At 42.4% G+C, this 20,834-nt stretch overlaps 1 protein-coding gene across 1 annotated transcript; it reads right to left on the bottom strand.

Annotated features, from left to right (window-relative positions):
• Positions 1–5,021: 5,021 nt before the first annotated feature.
• Positions 5,022–19,952, bottom strand: LOC129154817 (gastrula zinc finger protein XlCGF57.1). Its single transcript, XM_054735037.2, has 3 exons — positions 19,677–19,952; positions 19,433–19,535; positions 5,022–7,625 (listed from the first exon to the last, which is right to left on the bottom strand). Exons 2-3 carry the CDS (start codon positions 19,440–19,442, stop codon positions 6,103–6,105), a joined length of 1,533 nt encoding a protein of 510 aa, XP_054591012.2. The 5' UTR covers positions 19,443–19,535; positions 19,677–19,952; the 3' UTR covers positions 5,022–6,102.
• Between the last annotated feature and the right edge of the window lie 882 nt (positions 19,953–20,834).

Raw genomic sequence — 20,834 nt, 5'->3', positions numbered from 1 at the left:
GCAACCCCAGAAGTTTGCAGCGTAGCGCTCTGGACCGATGCGTGAGTAGGTGGCTGCATCGATGCCTGATTACAAAATAAAAAAATAAAAATAAATAAATACTGCGAACAAGTGAATTATAAATTATGAAGCCTCTGATTGAAACGGACAAAGTTGGCAACTTTGTACAAATCTGCTGTGAATGCCTTTGAGCCCAATGACGTCATTAACAACAAATTAAACATGATCTAAAACGATTTGCTATAAAGTACAGAGTCCAGTGATGCAGCAGTTCAACAGGTGATCTAGATTTAATCAGCTGTCTGTCAGGATGCCTGTATCACTAAAGGATGCCTGCATCGGTCATCCAGCTCTGATGTTCACCTGCCTCTAGATCCACACTGGTGGAGCTCAGATCACTCGGGCAAAGGGGAGCTACTTGACATCATCAGTAACACAGCACCCTGCTGAAGTAGGTGACGTTATTAAAAGTAAAATTAAATGATGTGTAAACTCGGGGGTGCTGGTTCTGTGTGCGCACGAAGCGGTACCTCTCAACATAGGACTCCTTCATAAGGATACCGCACCATCAGCTACGTCAGCCCAGACAAGAGCAGAGAAAATGGAGACAGAATAGAGGATAATTCTGTCCGGATGTGGATGGAGATTACATTTTACAGCAGCCTGATCATCATTTAAATAAACCATCACCTGGCTTCTAGTCCACGCTATAACCATTATTTTATTTGGTGCGTTGTGTGTGTGTGTGTGTGTGTGTGTGTGTGTGTGTGTGTGTGTGTGTGTGTGTGCGTGTGCGCGTGTGTGAGTGAGACCTTGGGGGGTTCTAGGACTATAGAAGGCACTACTTCAAATACAGATCATTTACCATTTTGACTGCTCTACACAGGGCATAAGAGCCCACCAAGTAACAAAAGCTAGAATAAAAAAACATTCTTGAAAATTAAATAAATAAAATTAAAAATTAATTAAACTATCTCAAACTATTGGTTCACAAAAATAACTCAATCTCGTTTTTTTTTTTTTTTTTTTTTTTTTTGCTAATGGCTAATTTACATTGATGGTAATAATGCTGTTTAAAACACCGGTGTCGGTACAGGATCGGCTCGGGGTCCTTCGCCCGCCGATGACGTCAAAGTAGTTGATTGGCTGAACATGAAGCTAACGGAAGTTACATTGTCACGTTATGATTTGGATTGGTCAGAACAAATTTGCGGTCGTAGTCTTAGCGGTTGTAGTCCTGTAGTCCAAAAATCAACAGTTTTTGGAGAAAATTTGTTTGAATTTCTAAAGAAAATGTAAATTATAAGCAAATGTTAAACAGTGACCCTCAAAAGCTCTTGATGTTCACCTGCCTCTAGATCCACACTGGTGGAGCTCAGATCACTCGGGCAAAGGGGAGCTACTTGACATCATCAGTAACACAGCACCCTGCTGAAGTAGGTGACGTTATTAAAAGTAAAATTAAATGATGTGTAACATCGGGGGTGCTGGTTCTGTGTGCGAACGAAGCGGTACCTCTCAACATAGGACTCCTTCATAAGGATACCGCACCATCAGCTACGTCAGCCCAGACAAGAGCAGAGAAAATGGAGACAGAATAGAGGATAATTCTGCCCGGATGTCGATGGAGATTACATTTTACAGCAGCCTGATCATCATTTAAATAAACCATCACCTGGCTTCTAGTCCACGCTATCACCATTATTTTATTTGGTGCGTTGTGTGTGTGTGTGTGTGTGTGTGTGTGTGTGTGTGTGTGTGTGTGTGTGTGTGTGTGTGTGTGTGTGTGTGCGTGTGTGTGAGTGAGACCTTGGGGGGTTCTAGGACTACAGAAGGCACTACTTCAAATACAGATCATTTACCATTTTGACTGCTCTACACAGGGCATAAGAGCCCACCAAGTAACAAAAGCTAGAATAAAAAAACATTCTTGAAAATTAAATAAATAAAATTAAAAATTAATTAAACTATCTCAAACTATTGGTTCACAAAAATAACTCAATCTCGTTTTTTTTTTTTTTTTTTTTTTTTTTTTTTTGCTAATGGCTAATTTACATTGATGGTAATAATGCTGTTTAAAGCACCGGTGTCGGTACAGGATCGGCTCGGGGTCCTTCGCCCGCCGATGACGTCAAAGTAGTTGATTGGCTGAACATGAAGCTAACGGAAGTTACGTTGTCACGTTATGATTTGGATTGGTCAGAACAAATTTGCGGTCGTAGTCTTAGCGGTTGTAGTCCTGTAGTCCAAAAATCAACAGTTTTTGGAGAAAATTTGTTTGAATTTCTAAAGAAAATGTAAATTATAAGCAAATGATAAACAGTGACCCTCAAAAGCTCTTGATGTTGATGAAATGGGGCAAAATAAAATATAAGAACTTTATTGAAAGACACCAAGCAATATTTTGAATCAAAGAATGGTAAATGGTCTGTATTTGATATAGCGCCTTCTAGAGTCCTGGGACCCCCCAATGCGCTTTACAACACAATCAGTCATTCACCTATTCACACACACATTCACACACTGGTGGGGATGAGCTACAATGTAGCCACAGCAGCCCTGGGGCACACTGACAGAGGCAAAGCTGCCGAACACTGGCGCCACCGGTCCCTCCGACCACCACCAGCAGGCAACATGGGTTAAGTGTCTTGCCCAAGAACACAACGACAGCGACAGACTGAGCGGGGCTCGAACCTGCAACCTTCCGATTACGGGGCGAGCACTTAACTCCTGTGCCACCGTCGCGTATTTAGATAACAACTAAGGAAATATACAGATGAACTCCACATTAATACAAACAGATGTGGCTTCACATATAAGAACTGTTCTGTTTTTTGTCAGTCCGATGTTGGTTTTATGCAGTTTCACATTCTTTACAAAACAAAGATAATCTGGTGTTTTATTAACAAATTACAATTATAAAGAAAACATTTAGGTGTTAACAAACAAGAATTTATTAACAAAACTGCTGATGTCTTTCCAAAACGTGTGAGTGAAAGCCGAGTAGATTTGCAGTAATGTGACGTCATCGGCAGTCGAAGGACCCCGACCCCATCCTGTACCGACACCGGCGTAATAACGAAAGTTATTTCTTTCAGTAACATGTTGTAATGTTTTGTAAGTGGTTACTTGTAACAAATTGTCAATAAAATAAAAAGGTATTCAATAAAATGTAATATTCCATAAAAATATGGATTATCAATATTATTGAGCCTTTAATATTTGATTGCCGATGAAACTAGGTAATTTGGTTAATCCAGGAAAACAACACTTTATAATAATTTGACACGGAGACAAAAATACAGTTTATAAAAATCTATTTATTATTATATTAATGATGATGAAAGGCAAATGATTATGAATGGTGATTAACAGTGATATCAAATGAAACAAAGAATGAACTCTGGTGAAACACGACCTTTTATATTTAAGACTTTTTCAAAGTGACTCAGAAAGGTGTGATGTCTGGGTTTATAATATCAATTTGGCTGTTTGTTGGATGAAATTTAACAAGTTATCAAATTTATATCAACCACTCTGACGTCGTTGTTCAGTCTACGCAACCTAGATCATGGAAGCTCTTGGAGATCCGGTCTGCAGGTGAAGCCGTCCTGCAGAGGAAGTGAGCGGGCTTCTGGGCACCCTCAGCCACCCATGTGGCTGAGGGTGGAGGGTTTCACGTCTGATGAGTGGGTGTTGAATTGAGAAAATAATAATTGATATGCTGCTAAAATTATTCCACTAAAAATCTGGTTTGATTCCCCACATGGTTATTTAGCATGAGCTGTGAGCTTTTGCAGAACTCGGGGCCCTGGCTGGAAAAAGATAAATAGAGAAACTCCTTCAGAGTTAAGCCAGACGCTAGACACTGTGTACCCGGCGACATCTTCGGACCAGAGAGTCGGTTCCTCGAGTCTCCTCTACCGGACCGAGTACCTGGAGGCTGACACCATCCTCCCTTGACCTCACGAAGGGTCGTCTTGCTGGGTGAGGTAGCACACAGATTGTGTCTGATGCTGTTTTCTCTAAGTAACAACAGTTAGCTGCAAAACCATCATTTCAACCCAGAACGCGCTTCTCTCTCTGAAAGAAACCTTCTGAGAATTCATCCACGCATCCAAACTCGTATTTTCAATTTAGCTTTCAGTCAGTCACAGGTTTGCCTTTTAAACAAGTTTAATATCAAAGCTGTTAAATTGTCATTCATGAATTGTCATTTCAAATCGTCAAGTTTAAAATTGTTAGTAATAAATTCTTCTTTTTTATACTTTGCCTCATTCTTTGAAATGAAACACAGAAAGGTATAAATATTTCTGGTTATTGAAAAAGCAAAGATTCCTTTTGATTCAAAAATAAACTTTTGCTATTAAATTTAATTATCTTAAACATTAATCTTTGGATTAAAAATAGACCAAACAGGTTGGTGTGTGAACTTCTATCTATATATATAATATCCTAGATATTTATATATAATAGAAGCTTCATTGTTAACTCGTTTGGATCTTTTCCCAGAATCTACAACTGATAGCAAACAGTGTGATTCTAGAATGTAGTAATACCCTACAACAGGAAGATAGGAAAATAAAAACCAAGAAAACAAAAGTTTGAAAAAAAAATGCAGGTAGATTTATCCCACTACACGTTTGTACCTGTATAAAGCAATAATTTACCAGCCTGTAGTATTTATATAGTTGATACAATTCAGATCATCTTCAAAACTCTGTCCCATGCCCAGGGATGTATCTAAGCATTTTGGGGGCCGAGGCAAAATAGACCCCTGCCAGGTATTTTAAGTTGAAGTGCTATCTGTTTTTATATTAGACTTTTTATATTTGCAATAAAGTCCAAAAGTGAAGAATTTACGTTATTTATTACTTGATAGTTCAAGCTACCTCACAGAAGTGATCTGTTGTTAAAAATTAAAATAAAAAGGTAATTAACTAAAACATAGGGAACATTCTGGAACTGCTTCTTCCTTATTTTTCTTATGTATCGGAAGTATCAGACCGGGACTCGGGGGGGGGGGGGGGGGGGATACATTGCGATATAGCCGTCATTTGTACGACACCCACGCTCAAACTAGTAGCGCTTACACATTAGCGTCGGCACTGCACCAAAATGTATCGAACGGCACTGGGATTTGGTTTCACACAGGTCAGATTTGCGTTTTCGGTGCCGAGGTGACTCTTTTTCTCAGATCTTCTCCCAAGCGGTCAGACTGGGACCGAGGCGACACTACGGACTGATTGGCCGGCTGAAATTATGCCTACTGCCTCCGATCTGCGAGAAGAATGAGCCAGCGGGGGAATTCTGCTTGTATTAACTACAGCCTGTACATACTTATAGTCATAGAATATTCATAACATACTTCACACCGTGTACATTATAACATACGTCATAGATGCATTTCTGTAATATACTTACACATCTATATTATTGCTAAAATATATTTTAATACATCTATATCACGGCTAAAGCACTTTCTGGATGGATGCAAACTGCATTTCGTTGCCCTGTACCTGTACATGTGCTATGACAATAAAGTTTAATTCTAATTCTAATTCTAATTTAATTCTAATTCCCGCATGCGTGATTCATTTTCATGCTGGATGCTTTGAGTAACCTTCTGTCTGTAGCGTGGAACTGCCAATCCGGAGCTGTCGTTAAGTGTGGGAACGGGAGAAAAGAATAGCTTTGTGTGTGTGAATGTGTGCGTACTCCTATTCTCCGCATCGGCTCTCTTGCCGTGACGAGCAGAAAGCTGCTCAGGGGAGAAATAGGTGTGTGTGTGTGGCACAAGATTATGAGGACACATGGCAAATTACTAAAAAAAATGTGGTTAAGAGTCTCCAAAAGTAACACAGCTCATGTCCGCCTTTTGTTTACCTTATGGAGCGGACTTTCCTGTGCGTATTAAGCACCACCCACAGGCTCAGGGATTTCCGCAATCCTGAGAAGTCCCTCAGATTATATGTGCACACTACACCGCCCGTACCAGCCCAAACTCACGCCATCCAGCCCGACCAAACCCAGACCGTGCTGATGCTAATGTGTAAGCGCCTGCTGTCTTGTGTGGTTGGCTGGTCAGTTGACCGATTGAGGTCAGTGAATCTTTCCATCTCTACAGTGGACGCTCAAGTGTTTGTTTAAACTTCGCTTATGAGTAAACATTTTTCCACAGAGTCCACAAACAAAAGGTTTCTGCCCTGTGTGGACTAATGTGTGACTGTTTAAATTAGCCTTTTGAGTAAAATTTTGTCCACATAGCTCGCAGGTAAAAGGTTTCTGTCCTGTGTGGACTCTCACATGTCTGTTTAAATGTGCTTTTCGGATAAATCTTTGTCCACATATATCACAGGTAAAAGGTTTCTGTCCTGTGTGGACGCTCATGTGAATGTTTAAACTTGTTTTTTGAGTAAATCTTTGTCCGCAGAGTTCACAGGCAAAAGGTTTCTGTCCTGTGTGGACTCTGATGTGATAGTTTAAACTTGCCTCTTGAGTAAATCTATGTCCACAGAGCTCACAGACGAAAGGTGTCTGTCCTGTGTGGACTCTCATGTGACTGTTTAAATAAGCCTTTTGAGTAAATCTTTTTTCACATAGTTCACAGGTAAAAGGTTTCTGTCCTGTGTGTTTGATCATGTGGCCCTTTAAATGTGCTTTTTGGCTAAATTTTTGTCCACAGAGTTCACAGGTAAAAGGTTTCTGTCCTGTGTGTATGCTCATGTGGCTCTTTAAATGTGCTTTTTGGCTAAATCTTTGTCCACACAGTTCACATGTAAAAGGTTTCTGTCCTGTATGTATGCTCATGTGGCCCTTTAAATGTGCTTTTTGGCTAAATCTTTGTCCACACAGTCCACAGGTAAAAGGTTTCTGTCCTGTGTGGAGCCTAACATGTCTGTTTAAATTTGATTTATTATTAAATATTTTCCCACAGTCATTACAACTATATGCTGTTAGTTCTTTTTGGACTTTACGGCATGAGTCTACATGTTGCTTCACTTTAACGCTTTTCCTATTAACCAAACAGCCTGAAGACCTTATTGCTGAATGACCTTTCACTCTCACATGTTTCTGGAGAGACCACTTGTGGAGAAACACTTTACCACACTCAGGGCAGCTAAAGGATTTGTTGACAGACTTAACACCTGACTCATTCCAGTCATTGTCGTTGTCCCCAGTTTCAGACTCAGAGTCAGATAGCTCACAGTCTGGATTCACATCATCATCATCGTCTTTCTCATCATCTCCACTAACTTCTGTCTCTGAAGAATCAAAAGTCTGTTCGTGAGGGTCCAGGTCTTGGTTCCTGCTAGTTTCTGCTCCTCCACCAGTCTCTGCTGTTATCTGGTCAGCTGAGCTGCTGGTTGGGACATCTCTGTCTTCTATTTGTCTCTGATGAAGCTGTGAGAACAGAGGTTTCTCTTCATCATCTTCACTCTTTATAGAAACTGCAGTGAATGGAAACCTGATACCATCAGTCTCCTCCTTCAAATGAAGCTGCTGTTCCTCTAGACTCGCCCAGAGTTCCTCCTTTATGTGAAGACTTTCTGGATTCTGCTGGTCTACATCAGCACTCTGTTCTTCAGGAGCTTCTTCTTTAACCAAAACTACCTGATAAAAATCTGTAGGAAACACAGAAATGCATGATGTGAATTGCTGACTGGTGTAACTTTATATTCACACATATAACAGTTGTATTATTGCTAGGGATGCACCAAAATTAAAATTCTTGGCCGAAAGCCAAAAATGAGGAAACCAAGGCCAAAAACTGAAAGAAATCATGTCAATTATACCATATTTAATTACCATTTACCATTGAACCATAGCATTAGAAAGACTGTAAAAGTAACCTTTAAGCATCAAAGTCGCAATATTGAGCGGTGAAGCATGTCAGGAAAAAGACTGGAATAATAGGGGCTGGAACGGCCACCGATATTATCACTGTTAAACCAAGTTGGTGAAGGTTTTTGCTACAAAGTTTGACCTAAGTGTGGCTGCCAATTCGCTGTGTGACTATTTAATGTCAAAGCTGGGTAAGAAAGTGTCATGGACAAAGATAGAAACGCCACAGAGTAGATTTAACTCTCTGTGTCTCAGCTGAATGCAATAATGTGACGGAGTTGTATGATTCACAGCTCTGGCATGCAGGTTGTTTTGTCCAACACTACAGTATTATGAACCTCACCGCCCTAGAGGGATGGATGGAGACTTAGGGAAACCAAAAGATGTACTTCATTTACAGAAAAAAAAGAGATTCATAATGGTAAAGATGCTGGAGCTAGCTCATCTGATGCTGAGCCTTGAATGGAGGTCAGCTTTCCAGCAGAGAGAAGACGATAGATGCGTCTAGTCTCATACAATACTCATGGTCTGCCTGTTGGTCAAACTGTAACTGATAAATCAAGACGTATAGTGGTGGATGCACTACTGGACAGATGAGACATTTTGTGTTTGCAAGAAACATGGCTGGCCAAACAAGAATTGGACAAACTAAACTCTTTACATTTGAATTTCCATGGAGTCTGAGAGTCCACCATGGATCTCTCCAGTAGGCTGGTTAGAGGCAGGATATCTGGGGGTGTTGTATACTGTGGAACAGTAAATAAGACTCACTGGTGAAGGTGCTGAGGCTAAATGCTGATTGGGCCAATAGGCAAAAGTTTATTGTCTTAAACCCTATACACACCGTAAAAGAGCTACACTGACATCGCCACAGAAAAGGTATGTGACGAAGCTCTTCTGAGGCTGTTCAACTCTGACACTGAAGATGACTTCAGTGGTTTCAGTGCACAGGAGGATGATGAATAAACTAATCAATAACTTTTCTGTTTTGTTTGATACTGATCAGTTCACTTACGTTCAGTTAAACTACGTTTTCAATTCAGAAGATATCTGCGGCTTTTAGCCCGGTGCGGCTTATATTGAGGTGGGCTCATTAGTCCGGAAATTACGGTAAATCGGGGGAATTAAATAGTTATTCATTGCAAACTGATAGATCTTTTGGTAGCATTTCAGTGCCTATGGAAGCCCTAATGTGCTCAGATATAAATTGTAAGGATGATCAGCACATTATAAAAACGTGTGACATAAATGAGACCATTGTGAAACATCTCAAAGAATGCAGCTTTTTATGAGAATAACTTTAAAGTCATCACCGTCAGACCTGGTTGGAACTAATATGTTGCTGAGAAGCACACTGAGGCAAGACAGGCTTTTAGACTCTGGTCAGAGGCTGGTAGGCCTAGACAGGGGATCTTGATAGACAAGAAAAAGCAAATACTAGGTTTAACCCTTACCCAACGTTTAAATTTTCTAACGTTAAAGTCATTAGAGCACAAAAAAATGCACTTAGAAAGCTTCCCATAGAAATATTATATAATATTTCATAAGTCCCAATTTTTTTACATGAATTTCATCCTTGGCTTCAGCCCTAACAAAATATAATAAAATATGTGTGTGTTTCTCAGATTTAACCCCTTCATTGCCAGGTTTATTATCAAAACCAGAAGTTTGAAAACTGTACAAAAAATGAAAAAATCAAATCATTTTTTGTGTGTTATGTCCAGATGACCTTTTTTGTGGGTAAGTTGTCACAGCCTTGGAGTGTCACAAATAGGCATAAAAATATTTTTTGCTCACTTTGTAGTTTTTGTGTGATGTCATATTTTCTAAAATACTCACGTTAAAGTCATTAGAGCACAAAAAAATGCACTTAGATAGCCAGTTGAACACTTTATTAAAGCACACAACCAATGCCCTTTGTCACCGGTTCTGTTCATCACTTTTATGGACAGAATTTCTAGACGCAGCCGTGGTGTGGAGTGTGTCGAGTTTGGTGGCAGGAGAATCTCGTCTCTGCTTTTTGCGGATGATGTGGTCCTCCTAGCTTCATCCAGCTCTGACCTTCAGCTCTTGCTGGGTTGGTTCACGGCCGAATGTGAAGCGGCTGGGATGAGGATCAGCACCTCCAAATCTGAGACCATGGTTCTCGACCGGAAAAGGGTGGCTTGCCACCTCCGGGTCGGGGGAGAGGTCCTACCTCAAGTGGAGGAGTTTAAGTATCTCGGGGTCTTGTTCACGAGTGAGGGTAGGAGGGATCGGGAGATCGACAGGCGGATTGGTTCGGCGTCTGCAGTGATGCGGACGCTGAGCCGATCTGTCGTGGGGAAGAGGGAACTGAGCCAGAAAGCCAGGCTCTCGATTTACCGGTCGATCTACGTCCCAATCCTCACCTATGGTCATGAGCTTTGGGTAATGACCGAAAGAACGAGATCGCGGATACAAGCGGCCGAAATGAGTTTCCTCCGTAGGGTGGCCGGGATCAGCCTTAGAGATAGAGTGAGGAGCTCGGACATTTGGGAGGGACTCGGAGTAGAACCGCTGCTCCTCCAGATCGAAAGGGAGCCAGTTGAGGTGGTTTGGGCATCTGGTCAGGATGCCTCCTGGACACCTCCCCGGGGAGGTGTTTCGGGCATGTCCTGCCGGCAGAAGGCCCCCGGGTCGACCCAGGACACGTTGGAGAGGTTACATCTCCAATCTGGTCCGGGAACGCCTTGGGGTCCTGCCGGAGGAGCTGGTGGACAAGGCCGGGGAGAGGACGGCCTGGAGCTCCCTAATTGGGATGCTGCCCCCGCGACCCGGACCCGGATAAGCGGAGGAAGACGAAGACGAAGACAACCAAAGAAAAGGTGTGTGTGTGTGTGTGTGTGTGTGTGTGTGTGTGTGTGTGTGTGTGTGTGTGTGTGTGTGTGTGTGTGTGAAAGAGAGAGAAACACAGAGGGGAGTGAGCTAACAGCTGCAGGCTGAGCACACAACTGTTGAGTGCTCCTTGCACACAGCCTGTCCACATGCTTGGCAAAAGTGTGCATGCACGCTCCTCTTCCCCCTGCAAAGGTGGCATTTTTTCTTTGTCTGCTCCTGGGCTAGTGCTGCACCTGCAACAAAGCTGCAGCGCTGCTGGACCGCGGCAAGCGAGTGCGCCTCGCCTGGGCTGGTCTCACCATGGAGCTCCAGATGCTCCTCTTCTGCTGGTTCCAGGCCGGTTCCAGACAGCCACAGGACCAGGGCATTGTAGGCGCTCACATCTAACATGTTGCAGAAGAGCGACATGGGCCAACGTCTGGTCTTGCGGCGGCAGCTGAGCTGGAATAAAAATAAATGAATAAATAAATTACATATGCAATTAGGTTGGCGAATTATAATAAAATAAAATAAATAAATTACCTTGTCCAAGCTGTCAACTGCCCCTTTGCAGCGGTTGTAATCGATGATTACGGTCGGCTTCTGCTGCGGTCCCTCCTGACTGACTCCCCCTCATCTTCAAGCTGCTGAAACACCTCCAGGGCTTCATTCATGTTGAAACTTCTTCTCATGGTTGCGGTTTAAAGAAATGAATCCTGATCTGAGTCTCATATATGTACTTTTAGTCAATTGGTGCACCTGTGTAAGCTGCCCCTACTGAATGTAAACAAAATTCGATTCTGCAGGAATTTGTTTTGCAAAACAAATGTACGCCTTTGAAGTTTTTCAGCCTTCATCTTAGCTTTCATCCATGCAAATGCTTTATACTTATTGAAATAACATTTTGCAAAAGTAAAATTGTGAATGAGTATCTGAAATTTGGCAGAAAATCCTTTGATTTTTGATATATAGCATGCCTTTGATGAATATTCATGAAGTCAACAGAGTGTGAGAACCTGTGCCCCCCCCCCACACACACACACACACACTCCCATTGCCCACACCTGCTCAACCACTCCAGATAATGATCACAGATCTGTCTTTTGAAGATCTGTAAAGTGCTTTGGTACCTACATACACGCATGCCTGCACAATCACACACAAAGGAACACATGTCAAAATGCTATTTTGCAGAATAAGTTAATTTTGTACATTCAGTCAGGCTTATTTTTTGAAAGAACACTGAAAAAGCATAATTACCAAAAATTCAGAACACACACATGCAAACTATTGTATGGCATCTCTAACTAACACACAAACCATTTTTTTTGCAAAATATGTATTATAATGGATAGTCAGAGGTAAAGAAATGCAGCTAAATCATTCAGTTTAAATGCTGGGTCAGCCATTGCCCTGCTATATATGGAGAAAGTATGCCATGTAGTGAAAAACGGTAAAAACTGCTTCTTACATTTGTGATGAGACTGTAAACACAGGCACAATCATAATTTTTTAAAATTATGCCTATATTTATGCTAATTAAAAATATATGATTTACATGAAAGTCAATGGCACAAAAAATGCTTCAAAGTGCTTAACTGTACAAAATGAGTTCCACGTTTTAATAAAGTAGGTTGAATATTTTTTCAAACTTTTTTTTGTAATTCCTTCCAAAATACACATCCTCTACAAAAATTAGATAAATTGCATTAACATAGCCAAAGTTATTCACAAAAATACACGTGCCAGCACAAAAAAATTGCTCTAATGTGAGGTAAGGGTTAAATGTGCTCTTCGTTATATAAAGAAGAATGAAAATACATTGAGGGCACAATCATTGGCCAGAAAGCTGCAAAATAACAACTTAAAGCTTCTTTCCAGAGTATTTCTCTTATCCGATGGCACCATCTAGTGGCTGACAAGCATATCACACAAAAAATCTGTTGCTTTGTTTGTTTAAGATCACGACTTCAAGTTTCCGTTTGTGTGCTTTTGTAGCCGACAAACAGCTAAAACACGTTGTTTTACGAGCATTATTCTCATGTCATGTTGTGTTCTCATATATTTATATTTTAGAGACTTGCTTGTCTGTGACAAGTTCATCAACTCTGCGTCAGCCGAGGTATTCCTTAAATTTGAAGCACGTAAGCGGTAGTCTAACACTATTTGTTAGTTCTGGTCGGCACTCAGTTTCCAATTGCAGGGAGCCCTGCGGGGCAGGGGGCGTGCTTGGCAATAAATTTAAAAAATATATATATTTTTTACATTTTATCACAGCACATGATAAGATAATCACTTTTATGGATTTCTGAAAAATCATACATCATTTCTGAAAGGGGAAAACTCCGGAAAGCAGCTTTAACTGAATTCCGGAATGAAGTTGAACAACAACAAAAATTCATTACCATCCGACATTGAAAGGGTAAGCAATTCAGAAAAAATAGCTGAGATTTGGCGTAAACAATACTGTTCTCTGTTGTATTGTGTTAAAAGCAATAAAATAAAGTCAGAATCAATCCTATAGAGCTCCGGACGTCACGTGGCAGGCAACAAAGGTAAACAAAATGAATGGGATCGGCTTGGATTTTACTTCGTCGGAGTTTACTTCACACTTTTAAACCGAAGAAATCGTTTTATATAGTCAGAAATTAAATAGACTAAACATCTCCGACCCTTAACATGCCCCTGGGATACTTTTTAAAAACGCTAGAAGCTGTCGGAGCGGACTTCTTACCGGACCTGGCCGGGGAACGCCTTGGGATTCCCCCGGAGGAGCTGGCCCAAGTGGCTGGGGAGAGGGAAGTCTGGGCCTCTGGACTTAGGCTACTGCCCCCGCAACCCGACTCCAGATAAGCGGATGAAAATGGATGGATGGATGGACAAATAACATAGATTTACATGTAAGTAGTTTAAATATGGGCCATTCCCATCTGTACCTGGTCGGCCCGGGCTGGGACCGGCCGGGGTGGCCCAGCCCGGGCCGCCCCGGCCGGCCCCAGCCCGACACTAGTACTCTAATGCAGGACACCCTTTTCCGCCGCCACTGGAGACTGACGCTAACCTAGCTTTAGGGCGTTTTTTGCCCCATGCTTTCCCACCGCCGCTGGAGACTGATGTTAACCAAGCCTTAGGGCTTGTGTTGCCTGTTGGTTTACCGCTGCCCCGAAGACGGTGGAAAAAGAAACGGGGGAAACGAGGCGGCTTCTTCGTTCCTCTCCGAAGGATCCGGTGTGGCGAAGCCATATCAGAGTGCGGCTCCGCGACTGTGATGTGGCGGATCCAGCGTCATCTCAACCGTGTTGGGCCGATCTCGCTGCTACCGGGAGCACACGGAGCTGAATGTTCCATGGATGCGTCTGAAATGAGGATGTCCTGCCGGCTGGGAGCTCTCGGAGCGGAGAGCTGCATGAGTGCGTGGGATATGAGGATGATTCGCCAGCCGGGTGCCCACGCACATTTCGTCTGCTCCTGTTTTGGCCGGCTCATTCAGCGGGGAAGAAATCCGGCCACCTGCGGTATGTTGCAAGATTTGAAGGAACCGGACTTTCTCTACAATCGGGTACTCAGTCGACTCGTTTTGCGCTGATCAACGCCAGATCTGTTGGGAATAAAACTTTTATTCTGAAGGAATTCTTCCAGAACAATAGCCTGGATGTTTTATGCGCCACTGAATCGTGGATCACCCATGGGGATTCGGCCGCAATAGTCGAAATGTTACCTCCTGGATGCTCCTTCATTAACATTCCAAGATCACAGCGCCGGGGCGGAGGTCTATTGACTCTATTTAAATCAGATCTTATCTGCACACCGATTACCCCTCAATCAACACCATTGTCCTTTGAATTAAGCGTGTTTGAATTGGGACGTTCGCCTACACTGTTATGTGCTCTCATTTACCGTCCACCACAATATAGTAAGGATTTTCTAAACGAATTTGCAGCTTTTCTGGCTGAAGTCTCCTGTAGATACGGAAAAATACTCTTGCTTGGTGATTTTAATATTCATGTCTGCTGTCCTGACAAACCTTTGGTAAGGGATTTCCTGGATCTTATTGACTCCTTTAGCTTGTCCCAACGTGTGAGTGGGCCCACACATGGGCATACACACACACTTGACCTGGTTTTCTGTCATGGGCTGGAAATTAGTGATCTTGGCATTCTACCTGCGACTTTTTCAGATCACTCACCAGTTTTGTTTAATTTCAAATTAGACTATGCCTCTCGTATTGAATATTTCCGTCCCAGCTTCTCTCGTATAATCAGACCTAATACTGCTGCAGATTTTGCCGCTGTTCTTACTCTGAATTCAGCTCCATATGATTCTACTGATGCATTTACTGTAGTTGAGGGATCACTTCGTGCGCTTGATTCATCCTGCCTGGCTGCTATGGATATTGTCGCTCCATTAAAATCACGTTGAAAGACATCCAAGCCCGACCCATGGCTGAACGAACAAACTCGTTCCATGAGACAAAATTGCAGAAGACTGGAACGTAAATGGATAAAAGACAGGCTTACTGTATCCTTCGAGGCCATGAGAGAGGCTTGGTCTCAGTAGCAAAGAGCAGTCAGAGGCGCGAGAAATCGATTTTTTGCTAGCATTGTCACGGCTAATTCAAACAATCAAGGTGTGTTATATAAAACCATAAATGCAGTGCTTTCCCCAGTTGAAAAACTATTTTCCTCTGCGTCCGCTGACTTGTGTAGCCAAATCCTGCAGTTTTTCTTAAATAAGATTACTGTAATCAGAGCTCAGATTCACCAAACCAACCATGTTCCAGATTCATTTATCCCCTCTCACGGGCAACTTCAAAGCTTTCAGCCCATCTCTTTGGCCTGTCTAGAAAAAACTGTTGCAGCCATGAAACCCTCTGGCTCCCCAGATGATGCTATCCCACCTCGTCTCCTGAAAGAGGTGTTTCCTTTAATTAGCCATAGCATGCAAGGCATTATAAATAGTAGCTTGACATTGGCTGAAGTTCCTCGTGCCTTTAAACACGCTATTCTACATCCAATCTTGAAAAAACCTGGCCTTGATCCCACCGATTACTCTAATCTCCGACCAATTTCCAAATTACCGTTTTTATCTAAGGTCCTTGAGAAAATAGTGTATGAACAGTTGCTGAAACATTTAAATGAATTTCAGGTAATGGACACCTGTCAGTCTGGTTTTAGAAAACAGCACAGCACTGAAACTGCTCACGTTCGGGTGTTTAATGATTTTTTCTGGCTTTAGATTCAGGTTTCCATGTGGTTCTGGTACTTTTGGATCTATCAGCAGCATTCAACACGATCGATCATGACATTTTGATCACAAGACTTCACACTTGGGCTGGCATTTCAGGCTCAGCCCTAGATTGGTTTAGGTCATACTTTTGTAACAGGTCTGCTAGAGTCATGTTGGATGGCTGTTCATCCGAGTCACAGCCACTACGTTGGGGTGTCCCACAAGGTTCAATACTCGGCCCGTTACTGTTCAACCTCTATATACTGCCCTTAGGAGCCATTTTGAGAAAGCACGCTGTCTCATACCACCTTTACGCTGATGACTGTCAAATTTACTTTTCATTTAAGCCAACTCAATCAACGAAAGTTCTGTCTGATTGTATCCTTGAGGTCAAGCTATGGCTTGCTGATAACTTCCTCCATCTTAATGACTCCAAAACTGAGTTAATCGTTTTCAGTCCTAACAGTATCACGGCTACTCGTCAACCTGACCTCAACTGTCTCTCACCTAATGTATCCTCTGTAATTTCCAACCTTGGAGTAAAAATGGACCAGGCTCTGAAGATGGATGCCCAGGTCAATAACACAGTTAAATCATGTTTTTACCACCTAAGACGCATCTCGAAACTAAAGCACATCCTGAGTGTCCGTCTTCTGAAATCTGTGGTCCACACTTTCATCACTTCAAGGCTGGATTACTCTAACTCCTGCTTATACGGCATCAGTAAAGCAGCTCTTTCTAGACTTCAGCTGGTCCAGAATTCAGCGGCTAGGTTGCTGACTGGAGCTGACAGAAGACAACACATTTCACCAATTCTGAAATCTCTCCACTGGTTGCCCGTGCAGTTCAGGATAAATTTCAAAATTTTGCTTCTGACTTACAAATCCTTGAACCGTCAAGCTCCTCCATATCTGTGTGAACTGGTCCATTACTACAACCCGCCGCGGTCCGAAGATAAGCTCCTCCTAGCTGTTCCGAATGCACGTTTAAAAAGCCGTGGAGAGAGGGCTTTCTCTGTATGTGCCCCCAAGCTGTGGAACGCATTACCACTACTAGTGAGGCAAGCACCAACAGCTAGCATTTTTAAATCACGCATGAAAACTCACTACTTCAACCTAGTGTATACCACATAATTATGAACCTCACTTACAACTACATTGTTTAAAAATGGAATGCACGATATCAACTTCCGTACTATTGAGGTTCTTTTTAAAATGTTTTTCTTATTTTTTATATTCTCCCTGTGTTTTATTGATTTTTAACTGTTAGTTCTAGGTATTTTTTGTTTTTCCTTTTATCTCTGTTCTACATGACTGTCTGATGGCGGTTTAATTAACTAACATTTTTAATGTACAGCGCCTTGTTTGGTTGTAATGCCTTGTTGAATGTGCTTTATAAATAAAATGGTATGGTATGGTATGAGGCTCGTTATACATCTATGCTGAAACTTATACGTATAGAATATAACTTTACCTCACATGACGTGAGGTTGGTCTGTTCCATTTAACCGTTATCTTTGACCAAGGAAGGACAGTGTCCTCTAAGCAAGACACCTGGCCTACCAAGGCTCTGGATGTGGGAGTGCTGATGGTTTGTTTAATAAATAAGATGAGCGATATTGTAGGAAACCAGACACGCATGCACACACACACGCACGCACACCAGTACCCAAAGCCGGATTAACCATATGGGCAACTGGGCAATTGCCCAGGGCCCACAAACTCTAAAGGGCCTAGGGCAGCAAGGGCACAAGCAAAATACTGTTGGCCTATCTGTAATCTCCCGCTTTATATTAAACTAGGGTGACCATACGTCTGGTTTTCCCCGGACATGTCCACTCTCTGTCCGGGCATCCGGACTGGGGGTTCTTGGATTGATGAAAATGTCCGGTTTTTCATCCAGGAGCAGGGATCAAATTATGGGGGAGATGGATATCCTACACATCCAGGGGAGCCGGAAAAAAGTTTTCTAGCTATATTACATCATTTATGGACTCTTTTGAGCAGAGAGCACAGAGAGCGGCACAGCGCTGCGTTGTTGCGCAGCGATCCAGGCTGCTGCTTCCAGCTCACGGTCCATTCTCAAAGTGGCGCAACCAAAAAACTATAATTAGCACACGATCGTTCATGTCCGCACATGTTCTCTACTTTCTGTCTTATTTGTGCCTGAAGTGCTCTGCCGCTGCGGAGCTCATCACCTGTGCTGTGGTGATGTCACCTCACTGACGCAGCATCGAAACGCGCTCTCCGCTACGGTCAGGAGATCCTTTGATCTGCTCAAAAGTAACTGATGAGGTGAAAAAGTAAGAATCCAGGCAGCAGATTTTCTGGAGAGTTTAGAGGAGATGCAGGAAGATGAGAGACAGACAGGAAAATAGTTAAATAAAAACAAGAAAACAAAACAAAGTGTTGAAAAGTAAAATGTAGGTAGATTTATCTCCACTACACGTTTTTTTTACCAGTAAAAAACAATAAGTTATACACATGTAATATTTATACATCTGATACAGTTCAGATCACCTTCAAAACTCAGTCACACACCCAGGGCCGTTTCAAGGCATTTTGGGGGCCAAGGCAAAATGACCCCCCCCCCACCCCCATAACTGGGCTCCCCAGAAGCCTCTGTGTAATTCATACCCTCTCCAGTAGTGTTAGTTATACAGTGATTATAAAAGCCCCTCAGACATTACTGACATGTTCTAATATTATCAGATGAAAAACTAAATTATCAGACATGTTTCTCATCTGCTTCTTTTCTAAACTTGTAAAAAGTAACAAAACCAGTTGAAAGCCACTATTTGTGGATTCTCTGAAAGTTTCCATGGAGTGTGTGACAACTTATTTTTTCATTGATCCTATCGTCTAATCTCACAGCTGAAACAAGCATCCTTAATAATCTGTGCACAGGAAGCTTACCGATGCTGTAGTAAAACAAAAGGTATAATAATTTATTATTAATAAAACCTTGTTGCAGCACTAAAGCAGAAAAATGAGATTTTGCATTAAATATGCAAAATATTTACATATGAATTGTTTTGGAGCCCTTTTATTGGCAGAATCTGATATTAATGTAGTTCTTACAAAAAATGGGTCCCAACGTGGTTTGTGTGGCGTTGCCATAGTGTGACGTCATAGGCACAGATCCCCTGTCCTCTTGTTTGGAAATGGAAATATGGTCACCCTATTAAACAAACTGTCCACCCGGGCTTTTGCACTGCACAGAGACGCTTCGCTGCCTATGACTGAACGTCAGTTGAGAGTCAGTCTCATGCAGACTGACCAATGAAGAGAGGGCCTCAAGTTAAGACCCTCTCCTCATTGGTCAGTCCACACGAGGTGGGTCAAAGGTTAACCTGAGCGGGTTACGTGATGTCAGGCATTCAAGTATTGAGTATATTTACTGCATATTACTGTAAAATATTCTGTATGTGACCACATTATGGTGATCCTTGGGTCGTGATGATGGGGCCCTTGAATATTGTTGCCCAGGGCACAACAAAGTGTTAATCTGGCCCTGCCAGTACCTGTGTCCATGCTGTCCAGGTCCAGGTGGTGAAGAACACACGATGAATCAGTCCCAGATCCTGAAGTGGTAGCAGGTTTTCTTTAGCCGTGTTTAGCTAACAGCTGCAATAGAAACAAAGCAGGAGAGCTGATTAAGATGCTGCTTCAGAACAACGCAGGAGATTAAAGATCCAACGCTTTGGTTCTGGCCAAAAGAACAGCAGCAGATCCAGAGGGCAGGAAGTCTAGAGAAAAGCTTCTCACCCACAACCTGATTCTGGAGCTCCGATTGTCACGAAGACCGCAGAATATCTCCTCCGGTTCTGGAAAGAACTCCACCAAGTTGTTGAGGAGGAGAAGAAAGTTTCCACAGCCTGGTGAGAAGATTTCTGCAGCAGCAGCAGTTAGTCGCTTTAGATGATCAACTCTCCCAGAGACTGAAGTGAAGACATTTTTACTGCAGAGCCTCAAATATTCTCCTCACACACCAGAACAACAACAAGCTAGCTCTGCTAGCAGCTTCCGGTTTCTGCTTCTGGTGGTCGGTGACCAGCGTAAGGGTGCACTTGCGCCACCTGCTGGTCTGGAGTCTGGAACAAACTGATATGATACGTTACGTTGACAATGGTCACAAATATGAAGACCCATTTGGTGACGTTTCGGCCTCTATACTCACCCAATACTCCAGGGGTTGGGAACCTATGGGTCGCAAGCCAGATGTGGTCTTTTGATGGCTGCACCGCAGGCTCGCACACAAATGTTTGATTAAAAAAAGTAACGATAAAAATAAAAAATTTTCATGTATTTCAATCCATTAATTTCAGCTCGTGTCCATGGTTGTGGCAGGCATGAAGCCAGGTTTTCATACTTGGGTGAGCCTTAATTACATTCTCAATAAAAATTTCATACATTTTTCATGAATATTTATTCTAAACAAGCTAACCTGATTGTCAAGTAACATATTAATGTTACAATTAATGAATTTCACTTAAGGTAGGAACATTTCACCTGCCGTGACCCAAACACACTCCTTCCTTCTCCGTGTAAACCTGAACAGGTCGCCGACTTGTGCGTAATCAAATATCTGGGTTTGCTCTCTTTAGTCCAGGGGCCAGCAACTCCCGGCCCTGGAGCCGCAGGCGGCTCTTTCATCAGCATCATCTCTGTGCTTGTAAAATAATTAATATTTAATTAAAACGCATTTTTTTTACTGCATTCACTTCTTTATGTGTATGCCAATTCTAAATATAAAGATTGTCTGCGTAAACTTCAACAGGCCCACGTGAGACCTGTTGACGGGTCACCTGCTTGTGTGTAATCAGATGTCTCTATAGGCGCTTTCTGAGCTGAACAGGATACCAGGGAACATTTTCTAAGTGACAAGTCTCTCTGAGAGACAGGGTTTGGAAAACACTCGCTTCA

Source organism: Nothobranchius furzeri, chromosome 2, assembly GCF_043380555.1.
Source record: "Nothobranchius furzeri strain GRZ-AD chromosome 2, NfurGRZ-RIMD1, whole genome shotgun sequence".
Taxonomy (NCBI): Eukaryota; Metazoa; Chordata; class Actinopteri; order Cyprinodontiformes; family Nothobranchiidae; genus Nothobranchius; species Nothobranchius furzeri.
Note: the sequence above shows the minus strand (reverse complement) of the source record. Positions and strands in the feature narration are given on the sequence as shown.